Source organism: Myotis myotis, unplaced genomic scaffold (genome assembly GCF_014108235.1).
Source record: "Myotis myotis isolate mMyoMyo1 unplaced genomic scaffold, mMyoMyo1.p scaffold_m19_p_15, whole genome shotgun sequence".
NCBI classification, from domain to species: Eukaryota; Metazoa; Chordata; class Mammalia; order Chiroptera; family Vespertilionidae; genus Myotis; species Myotis myotis.
The window spans coordinates 15,999,320-16,015,664 of record NW_023416319.1 but is presented as its reverse complement, the minus strand read 5'-3'; the positions used below and the strand labels follow the sequence as shown (position 1 = coordinate 16,015,664).

The window sequence follows — 16,345 nt, the reverse complement described above, 5'->3', positions numbered from 1 at the left end:
TCCTTTTCCTAAGAATAACATGTTTTATTCATTATGTTCCAACAAAATATACATCTTAAGAATTGTATTTGACTTATAATCTAGAAAGGACACGTATTAGACAATATAAAATTAAAATATGCGTTTTTCTCAGAAAACTGGCATAAATAGTTAAATATTTAAAATAGGTGAAAGAGACAACTAGGAATGTACAATCCTTATAAAAGAGCAAGCCTCTCCTTCAAGAATGAGAGGCAGCCGGGCCGGCATGGCTCAGTGGTTGAGCGTTGACCTATGAACCAGGTCAGTTTGATTCCCGGTCAGGGCACTTGCCTGGGTTGCAGGCTCAATCCCCAGTGTGGGGCGTGCAGGAGGCAGCCAATTGCTGATTCTCTCTCATCATTGATGTTTCTATCTCTCTCTCCTGCCCTCTCTTAAATCAATAAAAAAATATATTTTTAAAAAAGAAAAGAGCCGAAACCGGTTTGGCTCAGTGGATAGAGCGTCGGCCTGCGGACTGAAAGGTCCCAGGTTCGATTCTGGTCTAGGGCATGTACCTGGGTTGCGGGCACATCCCCAGTAGGAGATGTGCAAGAGGCAGCTGATCGATGTTTCTCTCTCATCGATGTTTCTGACTCTCTATCTCTCTCCCTTCCTCTCTGTAAAAAATCAATAAAAATATATATAAAAAAAAAAGAATGAGAGGCAGTATGGAGTGCTGATTAAGAGCAAAAATTTGAAGCCTTTAAAGTTCCGTTTTCCTTTCAACTCTGCCACTTAGCATTTTGGCCTTGAGAAAATTATTTCACATCCCTATGCCTTTATTTCCTCATTTGTATGAAGTTCTTTGAAAGAGTGCATGGCACATGGTTTATGTTATTGCTCATTTAGCTCTAGATGGCTGCTATCAGCATGTGATTGATGCCTCTTGCTGCCCGATCATGGTTTAGGAAGCTGCGTGTAGCTCTTTCGACAACAGGCAACTTTCCCCCCAACATTTTATTTGGACAGTTTTCAAATGTACAGAAGAGCTTAAAGAACTGTAATGAGCCCACTTGGAGTGGCTCAGTCGGTTGGAGTGTCGTCCTGTGCATTGAAAGGTTGCTGCTTCGATTCTGGTGGTCAGGGCACATACCTAGGTTTCGGGTTCTATCCTTGGTCGGAGCACGTACCGAAGCCGATTGATTTTTTTTTTTCCTCTCTCTCTCTCCTTCCTCTTTCTAAGCATGTCCTCTGGTGAGAATTAAAAAACCAAAAGGAATTTACCCACCACCTAGATTACACACTTCTTAACCTTTTGCAATCTGTTTATACATTTTAACATATTTACTAACATTAGAGATACAGAAACAGGGGTCAATTCTTTCCTAGGCATAAGCCCTTTCCAACGATATTGGATTTAAAGGGTTTAAGGAGCAAATTTTCTCTTCATTGATTATTGTATCAAAATAGTATTTTCAGTGCTTCATTATCACAGAGGGAGGGTTTATTTAAAAGTCATGGAAACCTGCAGAGACTTTTCAGCTTATCTACATGAGTAGGCCCAGCAGTGGCCTGAACAGGACCCCCATTCCCACCTCCAGCACCTCCAGCCATGCATAGCTGGAAAGGGCATGGCTCTTTGCCAAGTCAGTAGCAGAACCGGCTCCTCTGGTTGATTCTTGGCCTTTCCTTGAATGGCTCCAAGGAAGCGGCCAAAATAGTCAGTAATTCTGCTTTATTAGTCTGGGAGGTTGACTAAACTCATCTGACAAAGATTGTGAACTTATCCATCCATTATTTCATTTTCTCACTGAATATTAATTAAATACCTACTTGAATGTCTTAGGCACTGTCCTAGGCAAGTTTCAGTAACAATGGAATATGATGAACCCTGTGGGGCAATGGGACAAAAATAGTTAAGCATATTTTCTAAACTTTGTTGGCATCTGTCCTAACTTCTGTGATTTGCCAAGTTTCTTCAACCACACACCACAATTTGGGTGAAAACAAGGCTTCTTTTGTAGACCCTGCCCTAGAGTCAGTAGAGGGAAAACACACTAGATTATAAAAATCTAGTCTTTTGCAAATAGGAAGCTGCAATTAAAAATCCTGATTGTCACCTATGACTTGAGCTTTACTGCGTCATTCCAGTCTCTTTTCAACTGCTGATCCTGCGATTCCTGTAAGCACGCCTCCCACTGAGGTTAATGGGAGTGTTATGTGAACGTAAGTTTTGTACTTAATCTTCTCCCCGCTGAGTGAGCCTTGCTTGTCTTGGACTGACTACCATCCCGATCCCCTTCCCCAACGTGAACACGCCTCTCCTTTCATGTAGCAGAGCCACGGGGCAGTGGTAGGCTCCAGGTGAGAGGAAAATACATTTGGAACAAAAAGTGTTCTGCCCTTATGCTTCTCCATTGCCGCATCTACATTGTCCAGAAGCCAGAGAGAATCAAATCAACAACGTCTGGGTACATGGTAAGCCAGACTGGTGTCTACTAACTTTGAAAACTAGGCCTAAAGCCACGAACCTTCTGGTCATTCTTGGAATGAAAAAGGAGGCAGGAGACAGAAAGCCGGGCTTCTTCCTAGACCGGGCTCTGCTGCTGAGCTGGTCACTTGCCCATAAGAAACTCATTCACACCGAGACCGGTTTGGCTCAGTGGATGGAGCGTCGGCCTGCGGACTGAAGGGTCCCAGGTTCGGTTCCGGTCAAGGGCATGTACCTTGGTTGTGGGCACATCCCCAGTGGGAGGTGTGCAGGAGGCGGCTGATCGATGTTTCTCTCTCATCGATGTTTCTAACTCTCTATCTCTCTCCCTTCCTCTCTGTAAAAAATCAATAAAATATATTTAAAAAAAAAAAAAGAAACTCATTCACCTACTTGAGGGTTCACGTTCCCTGTTGTAAAACGCGGGTGTTCTCTTCCAGGCTCAGAAGCAGATTGATGTGGTCTAGGTTCTGGAGAGGTTGCAGAGTTTTAAAAATTGTTTGGACTAGTTGCCCACATGTATAAATCAGAAGGCTTCTCATAAAATATGAATTGCTGGCTTCTCTTGAAAAACTGGAAATGCTGGCATCACTGACGCTGAATTTCTGCCACAGCTGTCACGGCCAGCGTGAGTAATGGCTTCCCCTTCCAGCAGGACATGTCCCTTTAGACAGTTTGTCCCCATCCCCACCCAGTCGACTTTTCTGACCTTCTGAGTTTGTGGCCCTGTTTTAGGATCAGAATTAGCACAGTTTAATCCAATTTACAAGTAAATTTTTTTATAGTTCAAATGATGGCAGGTCAATGGCTTACTCTATGATTCTGACATATATTTAATTCATTACAAGCAGAAGCCAAGAAGGGCACGTGGAGCTTTGCAGGGAATGCTCGCAGGAGGGAACCAAAGATGCTGGGCTGCTTATGGTAATTTGACATTAACTCAGAGCCTAATTGTGTCAGGTGAGGTGGCCTGGACAGTTTATCTTCTGTCCCCAGAGTTAACAAGCTTCCATCACATAAGTTTCTTTGTGAATATTAAATGAGTATCCTCTGGAAAGCAAATCCTCAAAAGGTCAAGTTGCTAAAGAGGAAAGGTTTGCACAGCAAGGGCAGGAGGACTTGTGTGGCTTCTCAGCTCAGTAGTAAATCTTTTACTAACTGTCCTTATTGTCTTTTTCTTATTGCCTTATTATTCCTTTCAATTGGATAGAACTAGGCAAATATTGTAAAGGAGGTATTTTTATTTTTGCTTTTAAATAATAACAGAAGTCCATGAAGTGGATGCAATCCTTTAAAAATGGTAATTTCTCATGGTAATGAGGAAGATTCATTGTGATAGGAACCAAACCAAATGGCCCAAGTTGTTTCTTTACTGAAAATAATTTCCTCACATCTCCCTCACAATGCTGTGTTTTTCTAACTTTCCAGAAGAGAAAACCAAGGCTGAGGCTATTTAAGTGACTTGCATGATGGGAGGACCGTGGGTGTTAGAATCAAGACTAGAACTAGGCCTTCTGACTCCTCGCTATTGTATTATAGGGTTTGTCCTTGCTCTTCTTTTTTTTTTTTTGTTAATCCTCACCTGAGGGTATTTTTCCATTGATTTTTAGGGGCTGTGGAAAAGAGAGGGAAAGACAGAAACATCGATGTGAGAGAGACACATTGATTGGTTGCCTCCTTCACACACCCCAACCAGGGCCTGGGCTGGGGAGGAGCCTGCAACCAAGGGAATTGAAACTGGGATGCTCTATCCACTGAGCCAAACTGGCTAGGGCTGTCCTTGCTCTTCTTACTGGAATTCCTAAATTTAAAAAAATATAGAAATAAAAAGGGAAATAGTATAACAGTAAGGATAATGGTTATATCTAAGGTGGAGGAGAGGGGTGTGATCTGAAAGTGATAAATAGGGGTTTGCTTGATTAGGGGGCAGTTCCTTTATCATTGTAAATTATTATAAAGTGAACCTAATCTTTGCCTGGGACTGTCCCAGTTTAAGGCATAAACTAGGTTAATTATTAATAGTACATCTTTTTCACTCTCAAATGGGCTTTGTTTTAGGTGATAAATTATATGGTTTTTTTTTATTATATTCACTAGTGGCCTGGTGCACAGATTTGTGCACCGGTGGGGTCCCTTGGCCTGGCCTGCAGGGATTGGGCCGAAACCAGGTCTCCAACATCCCCTGAGGGGTCCTGGATCCCTGGAATCTGGCTCCCTCCTCCCTGGTTCCAGGTGTGTCACCCGAGAACCGCAGCTCAGCAGCTCCTGCGTTGAGTGTCTGCCCCCTGGTGGTCATTGTGCATCATAGCTACTGGCCAGTTGGCCAGTCGCTGGTTGCTTAGGCTTTTGTATATTAGTATATACATGTTTTATGCACTTTTATGTATGTTTATTATATCTCAAAAAATTTTTAATTTTAAAAAAATATCAGGAAGTCTGACCTATGATTAGGAGTCTGAGAAACCTATGTTCGATCTAAGATTCATGATTGCTGTACAGACCACAGTGTTAGTAGCTATGACTCAGGTGTGGACTTCCTGGACATAGGGTATGGTGTCCCCTCTTGGTTTTCTTTGGCAGGAGAGTTATCTCTGTTTCTTTGTCCTACATGTGTCTTGAGAAGTGGTGTATCCTTTAGTCCTAATTGTGAAGGTCGGTCTAAGATAATATATGAGAAAGTGCTTTGTAAACCATGGCAGGAGTTTCCTAAATCCCTAAATTGCAGGACTCCAGCATCACTGCACTGGTGTCTGTCAGTTAATCTTCCTATAATAGAGCTCTTCTACTTAGAAGTTTTATAGTTTCTTAGTGCCTACAGAATGAGATCTAAACTCCTAAACTTGGCATTCAAACCACCACCCACCAACACCAACCAACTTTCCAACATTATTCTTGCTATTCTTCTTCAGGGAATATATAGGACCAAGTTCAACCACATGGTGTTCCAAAAATGCTGCTCACTTTCCAACCTCACCCTTCTTTTCATCAGAATGCCTTTTTCCCTTTCTTCTCTCTCAATCCCTTTGTCATGGATTGAATATTTCTGTCCCCCTCTCCACTCATATGTTGAAGTCTAACCCCAGTGTGACGGTAGTTGGGGATAGGGCCTCTGAGAAAGTAATTAAGGTTAAATGAGGTCATAAGGGTGGATTAGTGTTCTTATAAGAAGAGACACCAGAGAGCTTATACTGTCCACACTCACATTCAGAGGAAAGGCCATGTCTGTGAGCCAGGAAGAGAGCTCTCACCAGGAACAGACCCTGCAGGACCTTCATCTGGGACTTCTGGCCTCCAGAACTGTGAGAAGATAAATTTCTGTTGTTTAAGCCACCTAGCCTATGATATTTTGTTATGGCAGCTCAAGAAGACTAAGATACCCCTCTTCGAATAGCTCTTACATCTGCATATTCGTCAAGGAGCTCAAAAACCATAAAACTTTAAATTCCTCCACTTTATTTGTACTTCTTTTTAAGACATCTGATTTTTCACCTTGTATTATGGAGTTATTTGGTACGTTTCCTAATCTCCTTACAGTACATTTTGGGGGTAACCTCTGATTAAAAGCTATAGCTCTACCATGCCTTAGTACAAAGCTTGACACTTATTAGATATGATGAATTAGTTGATATATAGTACATATCATATAATACATATTAATTAAATGATTGAATGAATGAATAAAGGACAAAAAATAGGGTGAGAAATAAGATACAAATTTTATTTAAAATTTAAAGAGGAAGCAGAGAATTGAGGTGTGTAGTAATAAATGGGGAGAAATAAGTTAAATCTTCAGGTTAGTGATGTTTAAAAGAAAACAAGCAAATAGGTATCTTAGAGGAACTAAAAATAGATTTTTTTTTTTTTCCCACTGAGGTCTGACATACTGTTTATCTATATATGGGGAGTTTGACTTCTTATTGGAGTAGAATTTTTGCTTCAGCTTCAGAGGATGTAGAAAAAAAGACCAGGGAAATGAAGTCAGCTGGTATTGGGAAACTGGCATTTTATTACTGGAGTCCTAATTATAACTTGAAGCTGTGGTATCAGACCCATGCAAGTCTGAGTCGTATGGGAGGGCTCAGAATTGGCCATTCATATCTGTTCTTTCCGCTGTGGTCCCATTTCTAGTTACCATCCTCCTGCCAGAGTCTCCCTTATTTTCAACCTCTTCCTCACTCCCTGTATGTGGTTTTTAAAATGTTTTTATTGATTTTTAAAGAGAGAGGAAGGGAGAGAGAGAGAGAGAGAGAGAGAGAGAGAGAGAGAGAGAGAGAGAGAGAGAGAAACATTGATGAGAGAGAGACATCAATTGACTGCCTCCTGCATGCCTCCTACTGGGGATTGAGCCTGCAACTCAGAAATGTCCCCTGACCAGGAACTGAACAGGTGACCTCTTGGTACATGGGACAATGCTCAACCAACTGAGCCACGCCAGCCAGGGCCTCATATGTGTTTTTAAATTTAGATTATTGAATGGGTAATATTTACATGGTGGGTGTGAGGGAGCCATCCTGCCAATGGCAGGTTGCCCATTACCACTCCTGGCTCTGCCACTCTCAACATTAAAGATGACTATGTAAGTGAAATCTTTCCCTAAAATCACATCCTGGGTTGAGTGCTTTAATCATAATGATAAGGATAATCGAGCTCAGGACCTTTCTTACACCTTTGTCCAGAGCTGAGCTGGAGATTGGAACTGGGATGGACCTGCAGTGGAAAGCACATCCTAAAAGATTCTAGAAAATCCCGAAGTTGCAGGGCATTGCATCAGGAAGATAGGTGTCCTAGAGCAGGGCAAGCAGTGCACTTGTAGCAGCAGAACATTTTCTCTGATATCTCAGAAGGTTAAGGGGGCAGTGAGGAAGGAAGTGGGGAACAGTGCACTGGGCAGGGTACAGGAGACCTTTTGGGGGCTGGCCAGTGGGAGGTTCAGGATGAGCAGGCTTCCTGGGGCATGAGGTGCTGCCAGGTGTCCTGGGAGAGTGGAAAGAGGTGGCAGAGCCAGAAGTGGCAACGGGCAACCTGCCATTGGCAGGGTGGCTCCCTCACACCCACCTGAGACTCCAGACTCCAGATTCTTGAGGAGCTTGGGCCTTTCTCAGGAGAGGGAGCTTTTCTCTTAATTCTGTCAAGTCCACGTTGTTGTTGTTTTCCTCCTCTTCCTTCCCCAGTGACTATTTCTAGCAAATATCTAGAAAAGGAGGGAAATAGGAAAGCCCAAAACAAGCCTGAAAAGTCCTCAAGAGAAGGTAAATGGCATTGTGGATTATTTTATTTTTGTCACTGTTGCGTTTAGGGGAACAGATTTGAGTCCAGGGAATGTTTGGGTAACTCCAGCATTTGCCCAGTTCCCATTTTCCTCAGAAGACCTTGTGCTTTGGTGCAATTACAATGTCACCGTTGAAGCAATAACTTTGACTATTTTTCCGCAACTAGGTGATTTTTTTTGCGGGGTGGAGGATGCTTCTTTATAAAATCAGAGCTTTATGATGAAAAACAAATGCGGATAGAGCCATTTGGTGTTTTACTTGCAGTCTTTAACAGCCAACTAAAAGACTTTTAGGTCTGGATGCCATGCCTTCCCAGACCCCTGACTGTGGACCTGGGAGCTTATCCATGCAGACGAGGAAATTGAACAGCCACTCTTCCCTTTAGTATCCAGTGAAGGATTCTGGCCAGAGAGAGGGAAGAGAGAACTAGAGAGAATGTTGGGGAAGGTGTTTGCTAGGAGGTTCTGGCTTTACCTACATGACTTGCTTAGGGTCAAAGTCAGAACCTACCTACGATTAGATATCCGCAGCAATCATTTTAGCAACCTTGGACCTTGTGTAGGTCTTTTGGAGGCGAAATATGCTTAGACTTCAGGTTTTTATTGTGTATTTTTTTCTTCCAGATTGAAAAAGTGATCCCTAGAAGAAAATGTCGCCCTTGTCCTCCGTTCATCCAGATGGATAGGTTGGAAGCCCCTGGAAGTCACCGTAAGCCTGCAGCAGCAGCCCCTCACTGAAGAAAGGGTAACTCCTTCAGCTAAAAGCCTCCAAACTTGAAGGCAGATCCCCTTTGCTAAGGAAAAATTACTTGGCTGAACATGACCAATATGATCCCCCTACCCAGTATAAACATTACTCAGCAATCCCCTATATGGTTTGAATTTGGTTTATTTTATATTGTAAATTATATTGTAAAATGTCCTGAATTTCTAACTTGCTGGGAAATCCAGGACATTTTTTTGGTCCTAAATTTGCGATGGAGTCCTGAATTTCTAACTTGCTTCTCAATTGCTGAATGCCAGTTTCCTGACCATCCTAGGGTTCTCTGAAATGCACAGGAAATGTCTGTAGGTTTAGCAAACTCTCCCCCACCCCGTTCTCCACACTCATCCCAAAAGTGTGCATTCAGCATTTGAAAGCTTTTTATCATCTTCCCTCTCAGCTCCCTTAAACACACGTGTACTCACACTTTTTATCAAGTTAAGTTTCATTTTCAATCAGCTGACTTCGAAGGAACATATCTATCCTTAACCTTTGTCAGATATTCCTAAAAAGCTCCACTTTTCCCTTCTAACCTTCAATAATGTTATTTTTATAAATGCATTCCAAGTCTGTGAATCCATTTAAAAATATATTTTTATTGATTTCAGAGAGGAAGGGAGAGGGAGAGAGAGATAGAAACATCAATGATAAAAGAGAATCATTGATGGGCTGCCTCCTACATGCCTGCCACTGGGGATCGAGCCCGCAATCCAGGCATGTGCCCTGACTGGGAATTGAACTGTAACCTCCTGGTTCATATGTCGACATGCAACCACTGAGCCATGCCTGCCGGGCTGTGAATACATTTAAAAAAAATATGAACGTATTTTTCAATATAGTAGTATGAGAAATAGGGGTAGGAAAGCAGCACCAGAAGCTGAAGGCCTGGAAGCTAGAATTGGGACATTACTTGAAATAATCAGAATAAAAATTATCTTATTTCTTTTTTTTAAAAAAAAATATATTTTTGCCCTGTCCGGTGTGTTTAGTGGTTAGGGCATTGGCTCATGTACCAAAAGGTTGTGCGTTCCATTCCTGGTCAAGGGCATGCACCTGGGTTGCAGGTTCGATCCCTGGCCCCTGTTGGGAGGCAACCAATGGACGTGTCTCTCTCATATCAACATTTCTCTCTCTTTCCCCCTCTCTCCTGCTTTCCACTCTCTCTAAAAATCAATGGAAAAAATGCCCTTGGGTGAGGATTAATAAAAAAATAAAATTACATGTTTTTAAAATTGATTTCAGAGAGAGGAAGTGAGAGGGAGAGATAGAAACATCCATCGGTTGCCTCCTGCACCAACCCCTACTGTGTATGGAGTCAGCAACCTGGGCATGTGCCCTGACCGGATATTGAACCCGTGACCTCCTGGTGCATGGGATGATGCTCAACTAACTGAGCCAAACTAGCCAGGCTCTTTCATTTCTTTAACAATCTACATATATTGTTTCGAACATCTACCATTGTCATAGGCCCTGATAATATGACAGTGAACAAAACAGACAAAATCCTTGCCCTCAGGAAGCTCAAGTTCTAGTGAAAGAAGACATAATAAGCTAAATTAAGGAAAATAAAACAGAGATGGAGTACAGGGAGGGTTTGTTTACAATTTTTAAAAAAGGTGGCCTTTGGCCCTGGCTGGTGTGGTTGGTTGGAGTATCATCCCATGCACCGAAGGGTCTTGGGTTCGATTCCTGGTCAGGGGACATATCCAGGTTGAGGGTTGGATCCCATGTTAGGGCATGTATGGGAGGCAACCGATAGATGTTTCTCTCTCACATCGATGTTTCTCTCTCTCTAAATATCAATTTACAAAAACAAACATATCCTCAAAAAAAAGAAAAAGAAAAAGTGGCCTTTGAGTAGTCTTAAAGGAGGTGAACCGAGGGGCTATGCTGGCATCTGGGGGGAGAGAGTCCCAGGCACAGGAAACAACAGCAAGTGCACAGGCTCCCAGGGGAGCATCCCGAGAGAATGAGAAACTGCTAGGAGGATTTGCTGGAGCAGCAGGTGATAAGGTCAGAGGAGTAAAAGGAGGCAGCAGATCCTTAGAGCCTTGTCAGAAAATGTAGGTACTGTGGCTTTTACTCCTACAAGATGGGAAATCCAGAGGAGAATTTCAGACAAGGGAGCAGACAGTGTCTGATTTAACACGACCACTGAAAGCTGGGTTGAGAAGGTAAGGGGGCAGGTGTAGAAGAGGAGAGACCAGTTAGAAGGCCCCTGCAGTCATCCCTCCCAGAAATTGATAAAATGTTTAACTGGTTTACAAAAAGGGAAGAAAATGTGCTTGCAGAATTAAAAAAAGAAAAAGAAAAAAAAGAAGAAACCATTATTTTGTAGATGCAAGAAAAAGATCAATTGTCAATTACTCTGCTACCATATCTCCTCCAGACGCAGTGGGCTTGGGAATCCCGGGGAGCTAGGTCTTCAGGATTTTTTTCTGCTGAGCGATGCTGAACCTAGTACGGTGTGGTCAGTGCATTAAGAATGTGCCTTCAGTCCTGGCAGGTGTGGCTCAGTCCCGTCAGGGCACATGCTCTGGTTTCATGTTTGGTCCCCTCACATCCATGTCTCTCTCTCCCCTCTCCCCTCCTCACTCCCCATCCTCCTCCTCCCTCTTTAAAATCAATTTTAAAAAAAACCAACATGAAAAAATAGAGCTTTCATGTGTCTGTTCCCTCCCATTTCCCAGACTTGCCTGGTGCCTGTTAGAAATAGACTCCTGGGTCCTTCCCTTTCAGTAAGTGTGCGATGGGGTCCATGGAATATATACTTTCAGCAAGACTATCAGTAGATTATTTGGAAGATGGGGAAATTGCTCAACTCTAGCCCCACGCGTTGCACACCCTGCGGTTTGGGGCACACAGGGAAAGCGCTGCAGAGCACCCAGGCCGCCGGCAGGTGGCGGCACCTGACCGCGAGCTGCAGAGTGCGCGCGTCGTTTAGGGGAGAAGCGAAAGGCTCCCGAAGAGCTGGTCAGCGCGGTGCTGGGGCCACCCGGCCGCCGCCAGTCTCGGAGGGAGCGGCGTGCAAGACTAGAGGAGGGGGACGCGGCCGGTGCCCCGGCTTCATTCTAGGCTAAAGTGCATCTTCAGCCGTGCCTAGTGGGCTCCTGGGGCAGGAAGGCGCAGCCCTCTCTTCACCGGCACCGAGCACTGGGGCGCTGTCACCTGGTGCAGCGAGTAACCAGCCGCCTCGCGCCTCACGACTTTAGTCCAACTGAGTTAAACCAAGTACCGGGTTCTACTACTGAGGCTCCCGAGGGAACCGCGAATTCGCGGACCGCCCCTTTTCATTGGCAGTGGGACGGGAGGCCCCGCCCCTCTCATACAGCTCTCTTCTGTGACTGGCTCTCGGGGCCGGCCGGCCACACCTCCTCCCCTCGCACATACACAAGAGTCACGCGCCTTTCAGTAGGAAACTTGGCGTGCTGAGCACCGTGGCCCTCCACTCCCCGCCCCTTGCTTTGCTATTGGCCCGCGGCGCGGCTCGCGGCCACGCCCCCATTCCAGCCCCCTGGCTGGGCGGGCGGGCGCCCGCTCCTGAGTGGCTGGTCAGCCTGCCTCTCGTGGCAGCGCCTGGCGCTGTCTCCTCCCTCTCCCCCCACCCGCGAGCCTGCAGGTTCCTCAGCCGGCCCAGGCCGGGCCAGTGTCAGTCAGGGAGGCGGACTGCTGAGCACTGGGTGCAGACGCTCCCTTGCAGTCTCGTTCAGGGGCCGGTGCCTGCACTCGCGCCGCCGGGTGGGAAGGATGAAGCCGCAGCTACAGCAGCCACCCTATGATTGGCTGTGGCTCTTGTGAACCCGAAGTAAAGATGGCGGGCGGGCAGGCAGCCGCCGCACTGCCCACTAGGAAGATGGCGGCGCGCCGCAGCCTCAGCGCCCGCGGCCGGGGGGTACTGCAGGCGGCGGCGGAACGGCTGCTGCCGCTGCTGCTGCTGAGCTGCTGCTGCGGCGCGGGAGGCTGCGCCGCGGCGGGCGAGAACGAAGAGACGGTGATCATCGGGTTACGGCTGGAGGACACGAACGACGTGTCGTTCATGGAAGGGGGGGCGCTGCGGGTGAGCGAGCGGACTCGGGTCAAGCTGCGGGTGTATGGGCAGAACATCAACAACGAGACGTGGTCCCGCATCGCCTTCACCGAGCACGAGCGGCGGCGCCACAGCCCCGGCGAGCGCGGGCTGGGGGGCCCCGCGCCGCCGGAGCCGGACAGCGGCCCCCAGCGCTGCGGCATCCGCACGTCAGATATCATCATCTTGCCCCACATCATTCTCAACCGCCGGACCTCGGGCATCATTGAGATAGAAATAAAACCGCTGCGGAAGATGGAGAAGAGCAAGTCCTATTACCTGTGCACATCGCTGTCCACGCCGGCCCTGGGCACCGGCGGCCCGGGGTCCGCGGGTGGCACCGTCGGGGGCAAGGGCGGCTCCGGGGTGGCCGGGCTTCCGCCGCCCCCGTGGGCTGAGACCACCTGGATTTACCACGACGGCGAGGACACCAAAATGATCGTGGGCGAGGAGAAGAAGTTCCTGCTGCCCTTCTGGCTGCAGGTGATCTTTATTTCGTTGCTCCTGTGCCTGTCGGGCATGTTTAGCGGCCTCAACCTGGGGCTCATGGCCCTGGACCCGATGGAGCTGCGCATCGTGCAGAACTGCGGCACCGAGAAGGAGAAGAATTACGCCAAGCGCATCGAGCCTGTGCGCCGGCAGGGCAACTACCTGCTGTGCTCGCTGCTGCTGGGCAACGTGCTGGTCAACACCACGCTCACCATCCTGCTGGACGACATTGCCGGCTCGGGCCTGGTGGCCGTGGTGGTCTCCACCATCGGGATCGTCATCTTCGGGGAGATCGTGCCCCAGGCCATCTGCTCCCGGCACGGCCTGGCCGTGGGAGCCAACACCATCTTCCTCACCAAGTTTTTCATGATGATGACCTTCCCCGCTTCTTACCCAGTCAGCAAGTTGCTGGACTGCGTCCTGGGCCAGGAGATAGGCACCGTCTACAACCGGGAGAAGCTGCTGGAGATGCTGCGGGTCACAGACCCCTACAACGACCTCGTGAAGGAGGAGCTGAACATCATCCAAGGGGCGTTGGAGCTACGCACCAAGACGGTGGAGGACGTGATGACTCCCCTCCGGGACTGCTTCATGATCACCGGGGAAGCCATTCTGGACTTCAACACCATGTCGGAGATCATGGAGAGCGGCTACACGCGCATCCCCGTGTTCGAGGGAGAGCGCTCCAACATTGTGGACCTCCTCTTTGTTAAAGACTTGGCCTTCGTGGATCCAGATGACTGTACTCCCCTGAAAACCATCACTAAATTTTATAACCACCCCTTGCACTTTGTTTTCAATGACACCAAGTTGGACGCTATGCTGGAAGAATTTAAGAAAGGTGGGAAATTTTGGTATCTTTCATTGGCTTGCTCTTTCTCTCTCTCCACCCTCCTCCCTGCGTGAGTCCTCAACCCTCAGACCAACCCCCAAGGCGAGTTGACCGGAATTTCTCCTCTCTTTTAATTACAAAGTTGAAAGGGTGGCATGGATTGGGGGATGGGTTGAACTAGTAAGCGCTTCTAGGTTCTTTAAAAGCACAAGACTGCCACCACTTGCCTTTTCCCGTATAAAAAACGCAGGCTTCCTATTTTCTGTGCATGATACTGTTGCGGCTCTCTGTTCTTCAGTGCTCTGCTGCATTCATTGCTATGGTTCTGGGCGGGTGGACGAAAGGAGGGGGCGGCTAATGTCATGCTATGCCATTAGGTTGACATGTACTAATCGCAGGCATTCGGCAAAACATTTAAATAGCTTTTCTAAACTCGATACAATCCTTTTCCTCCTCCTTAAACATTCACTGACGTTTCAGAGATTGGAAGTGCATTTTCAATAGCTTCTGTGCCTGGTTGCCGGGTGACCTGTGGGGGAAGGAAAATTGAGGTCTGCCTTGGGTGCTAGGGGGTGGGATAAACCAGTATCACCAAAAAAAAATTCACTCATTTGGATGTGACTTGCCTTAGCTAGAAAAGAGGTTTTGCAAAACACTAAAGTTCTTTATTAATATATAACTTGGAAAGACTAGAGGTAAGTTAACCTTTTGTGAGGCTATAACTTGTCTAGCATTCTTTACTCTTTGTTTATATTTACCTGACATCGAATAAAATTTCGCAAATCAAGTGTGGTTTTGGCAGAAAACTATAACCTTTAACAATGGGATGAATCCCTTTATTATGGTTTGTTTATTCCTTGAGTTTTTCTGTTGTAAACGTGTTCTTTTTAACCTTGACCACCTGGTACATTAAATTGCAGTATGTCTCCAAGTCAGCATCCACTGTTCTCGGGAATTTTAACAGGGAAGAGAAGTGCAGAGTCTGAGGTGCCCACCTTTCTTGCATTGTGGTATTTGTTTGTTTGTTTGTTTGTTCTACCATATAATGTACAACTAAATAGCAAACCATACCATTATTGCTGAAATTCTGCCTTTAAAAAAGTTTCCATTAAATAGCTTGTGTCGTTATTTGAAAACCAAGGGATGTCCAGTTTTTAAATTGCTGTGATGCTAGTGTATATGCACATATTAAAATGTCTATAAACTTTAAAACCCTGATAGTCCTCAAAACTAAGTTTTCCTTCTTCAAATAGAATTTTGATCACAGATAGTGGTCTCTCCACTGAAAAAGACCACGTGTGAGGGTGACAGCTCATTGTGTGTGACCATGATCTCAACACACTTATTGAGTGTGTGGTTGTCCTAATTCCATTTTCCTGCCTGAATGGGGTCCTCTCTGGAACAGGATCACATTGCAGTAATTTTCAGATAAAGGAATAGAGCAGAATGTGCTTCTGAGATTGGTAATTTGCATTTAAAAGCAGGAGGAGATTCTTCTGGGTTCTTAAACAGTAAACAGAAACTGTCCATTATCTCTAGGTGACAGAGCGTCTTTTGGCCATGTCATTATTCTTTCACTGCGGAGTTGTTAATTAGACCATCTAACCAGTCTCTTCTTTCATTTTGTAGTAATATCTGTAATACAGGAAGATATCTTTAAATGCTTGAAAATGCCTATGAAATACTTTATTTTCTTTCTGTTGTTAAATTTCCAATATTGATACAGAGAATTTATTCTCTATTTTTTTTTTATTAAGAATTTTTGCACATCTGATGGGTTGGTAGCAGTGTGTACTCCCTGCAGAAGCCTTTAATTCACTTATGTATTTTTCTTTGAGAATTTAGTTCTGTACCTCACAACCCATTAAAGCCTGCTCCTAACTCAAAATTTAAAAATTGCATTTTTTTTTTTTGAAATTTGGTTTTGGTTGTCCTTGAACAGTTTTCCTATGACTGATTTATTTTCATGAGGAACTCCTCTCACCCCCCCCCCCCCAAATGACCTCTCAGTATTTTTAAAATATATTCCGTAAGTAAGTGAAGTAGTAATATTTTCTCTTGAATTCTAGAAAAATAGTAATGCACAAGATTTTATTTTTGTCCTTAACCAGAGTAATGTACTTAGTTAAGGAGATAGTACAAATTAAAGGTACATTCAAGCTAGTGGCATATTTGGAAGAATGGAAAAAGTTGCAGTTGGGAAATTTGAGCCATGATCTTAAAAGGGTAGAGTGCGCAGGTGTTACTTAAACTCCGGGAATACTGATTTTTCACCTTTTTTTGATCTTTTTAAAAAAATATGTTTTTATTGATTTTTAGAGAGAGAGGAAGGGAGAAGGATAGAGACAGAAACATCTATGAGAGAGAAACATCCTCTTGCCTTTTGCATGTCCCCTAGTGGGTTTCCCTCAACCTGGGCATGTGTCCAAATCAGGAATTGAATCGTTGACCTTTTGGTTCATGTGTTGATGCTC

General features: G+C 45.4%; 1 protein-coding gene across 10 annotated transcripts in view; it reads left to right on the top strand.

Moving 5' to 3' along the window:
• Positions 1-9,868: 9,868 nt before the first annotated feature.
• Positions 9,869-16,345, top strand: part of CNNM2 (cyclin and CBS domain divalent metal cation transport mediator 2) — a 112,712-nt gene continuing 106,235 nt past the window's right edge. For 6 of the 10 annotated variants that reach the window (XR_004972130.1, XR_004972134.1, XR_004972131.1 and 3 more), the window contains exon 1: positions 9,869-13,880. Coding sequence is in view for 4 of the 10 variants with exons in the window: in XM_036336109.1 (XP_036192002.1) it covers positions 12,260-13,880 (1,621 nt within the window). In the remaining 6 variants the exon portion in view is untranslated. The remainder of the gene's footprint in view (positions 13,881-16,345) is intronic. The other 4 variants (XR_004972129.1, XM_036336108.1, XM_036336106.1 and 1 more) reach the window with 4 other exon arrangements.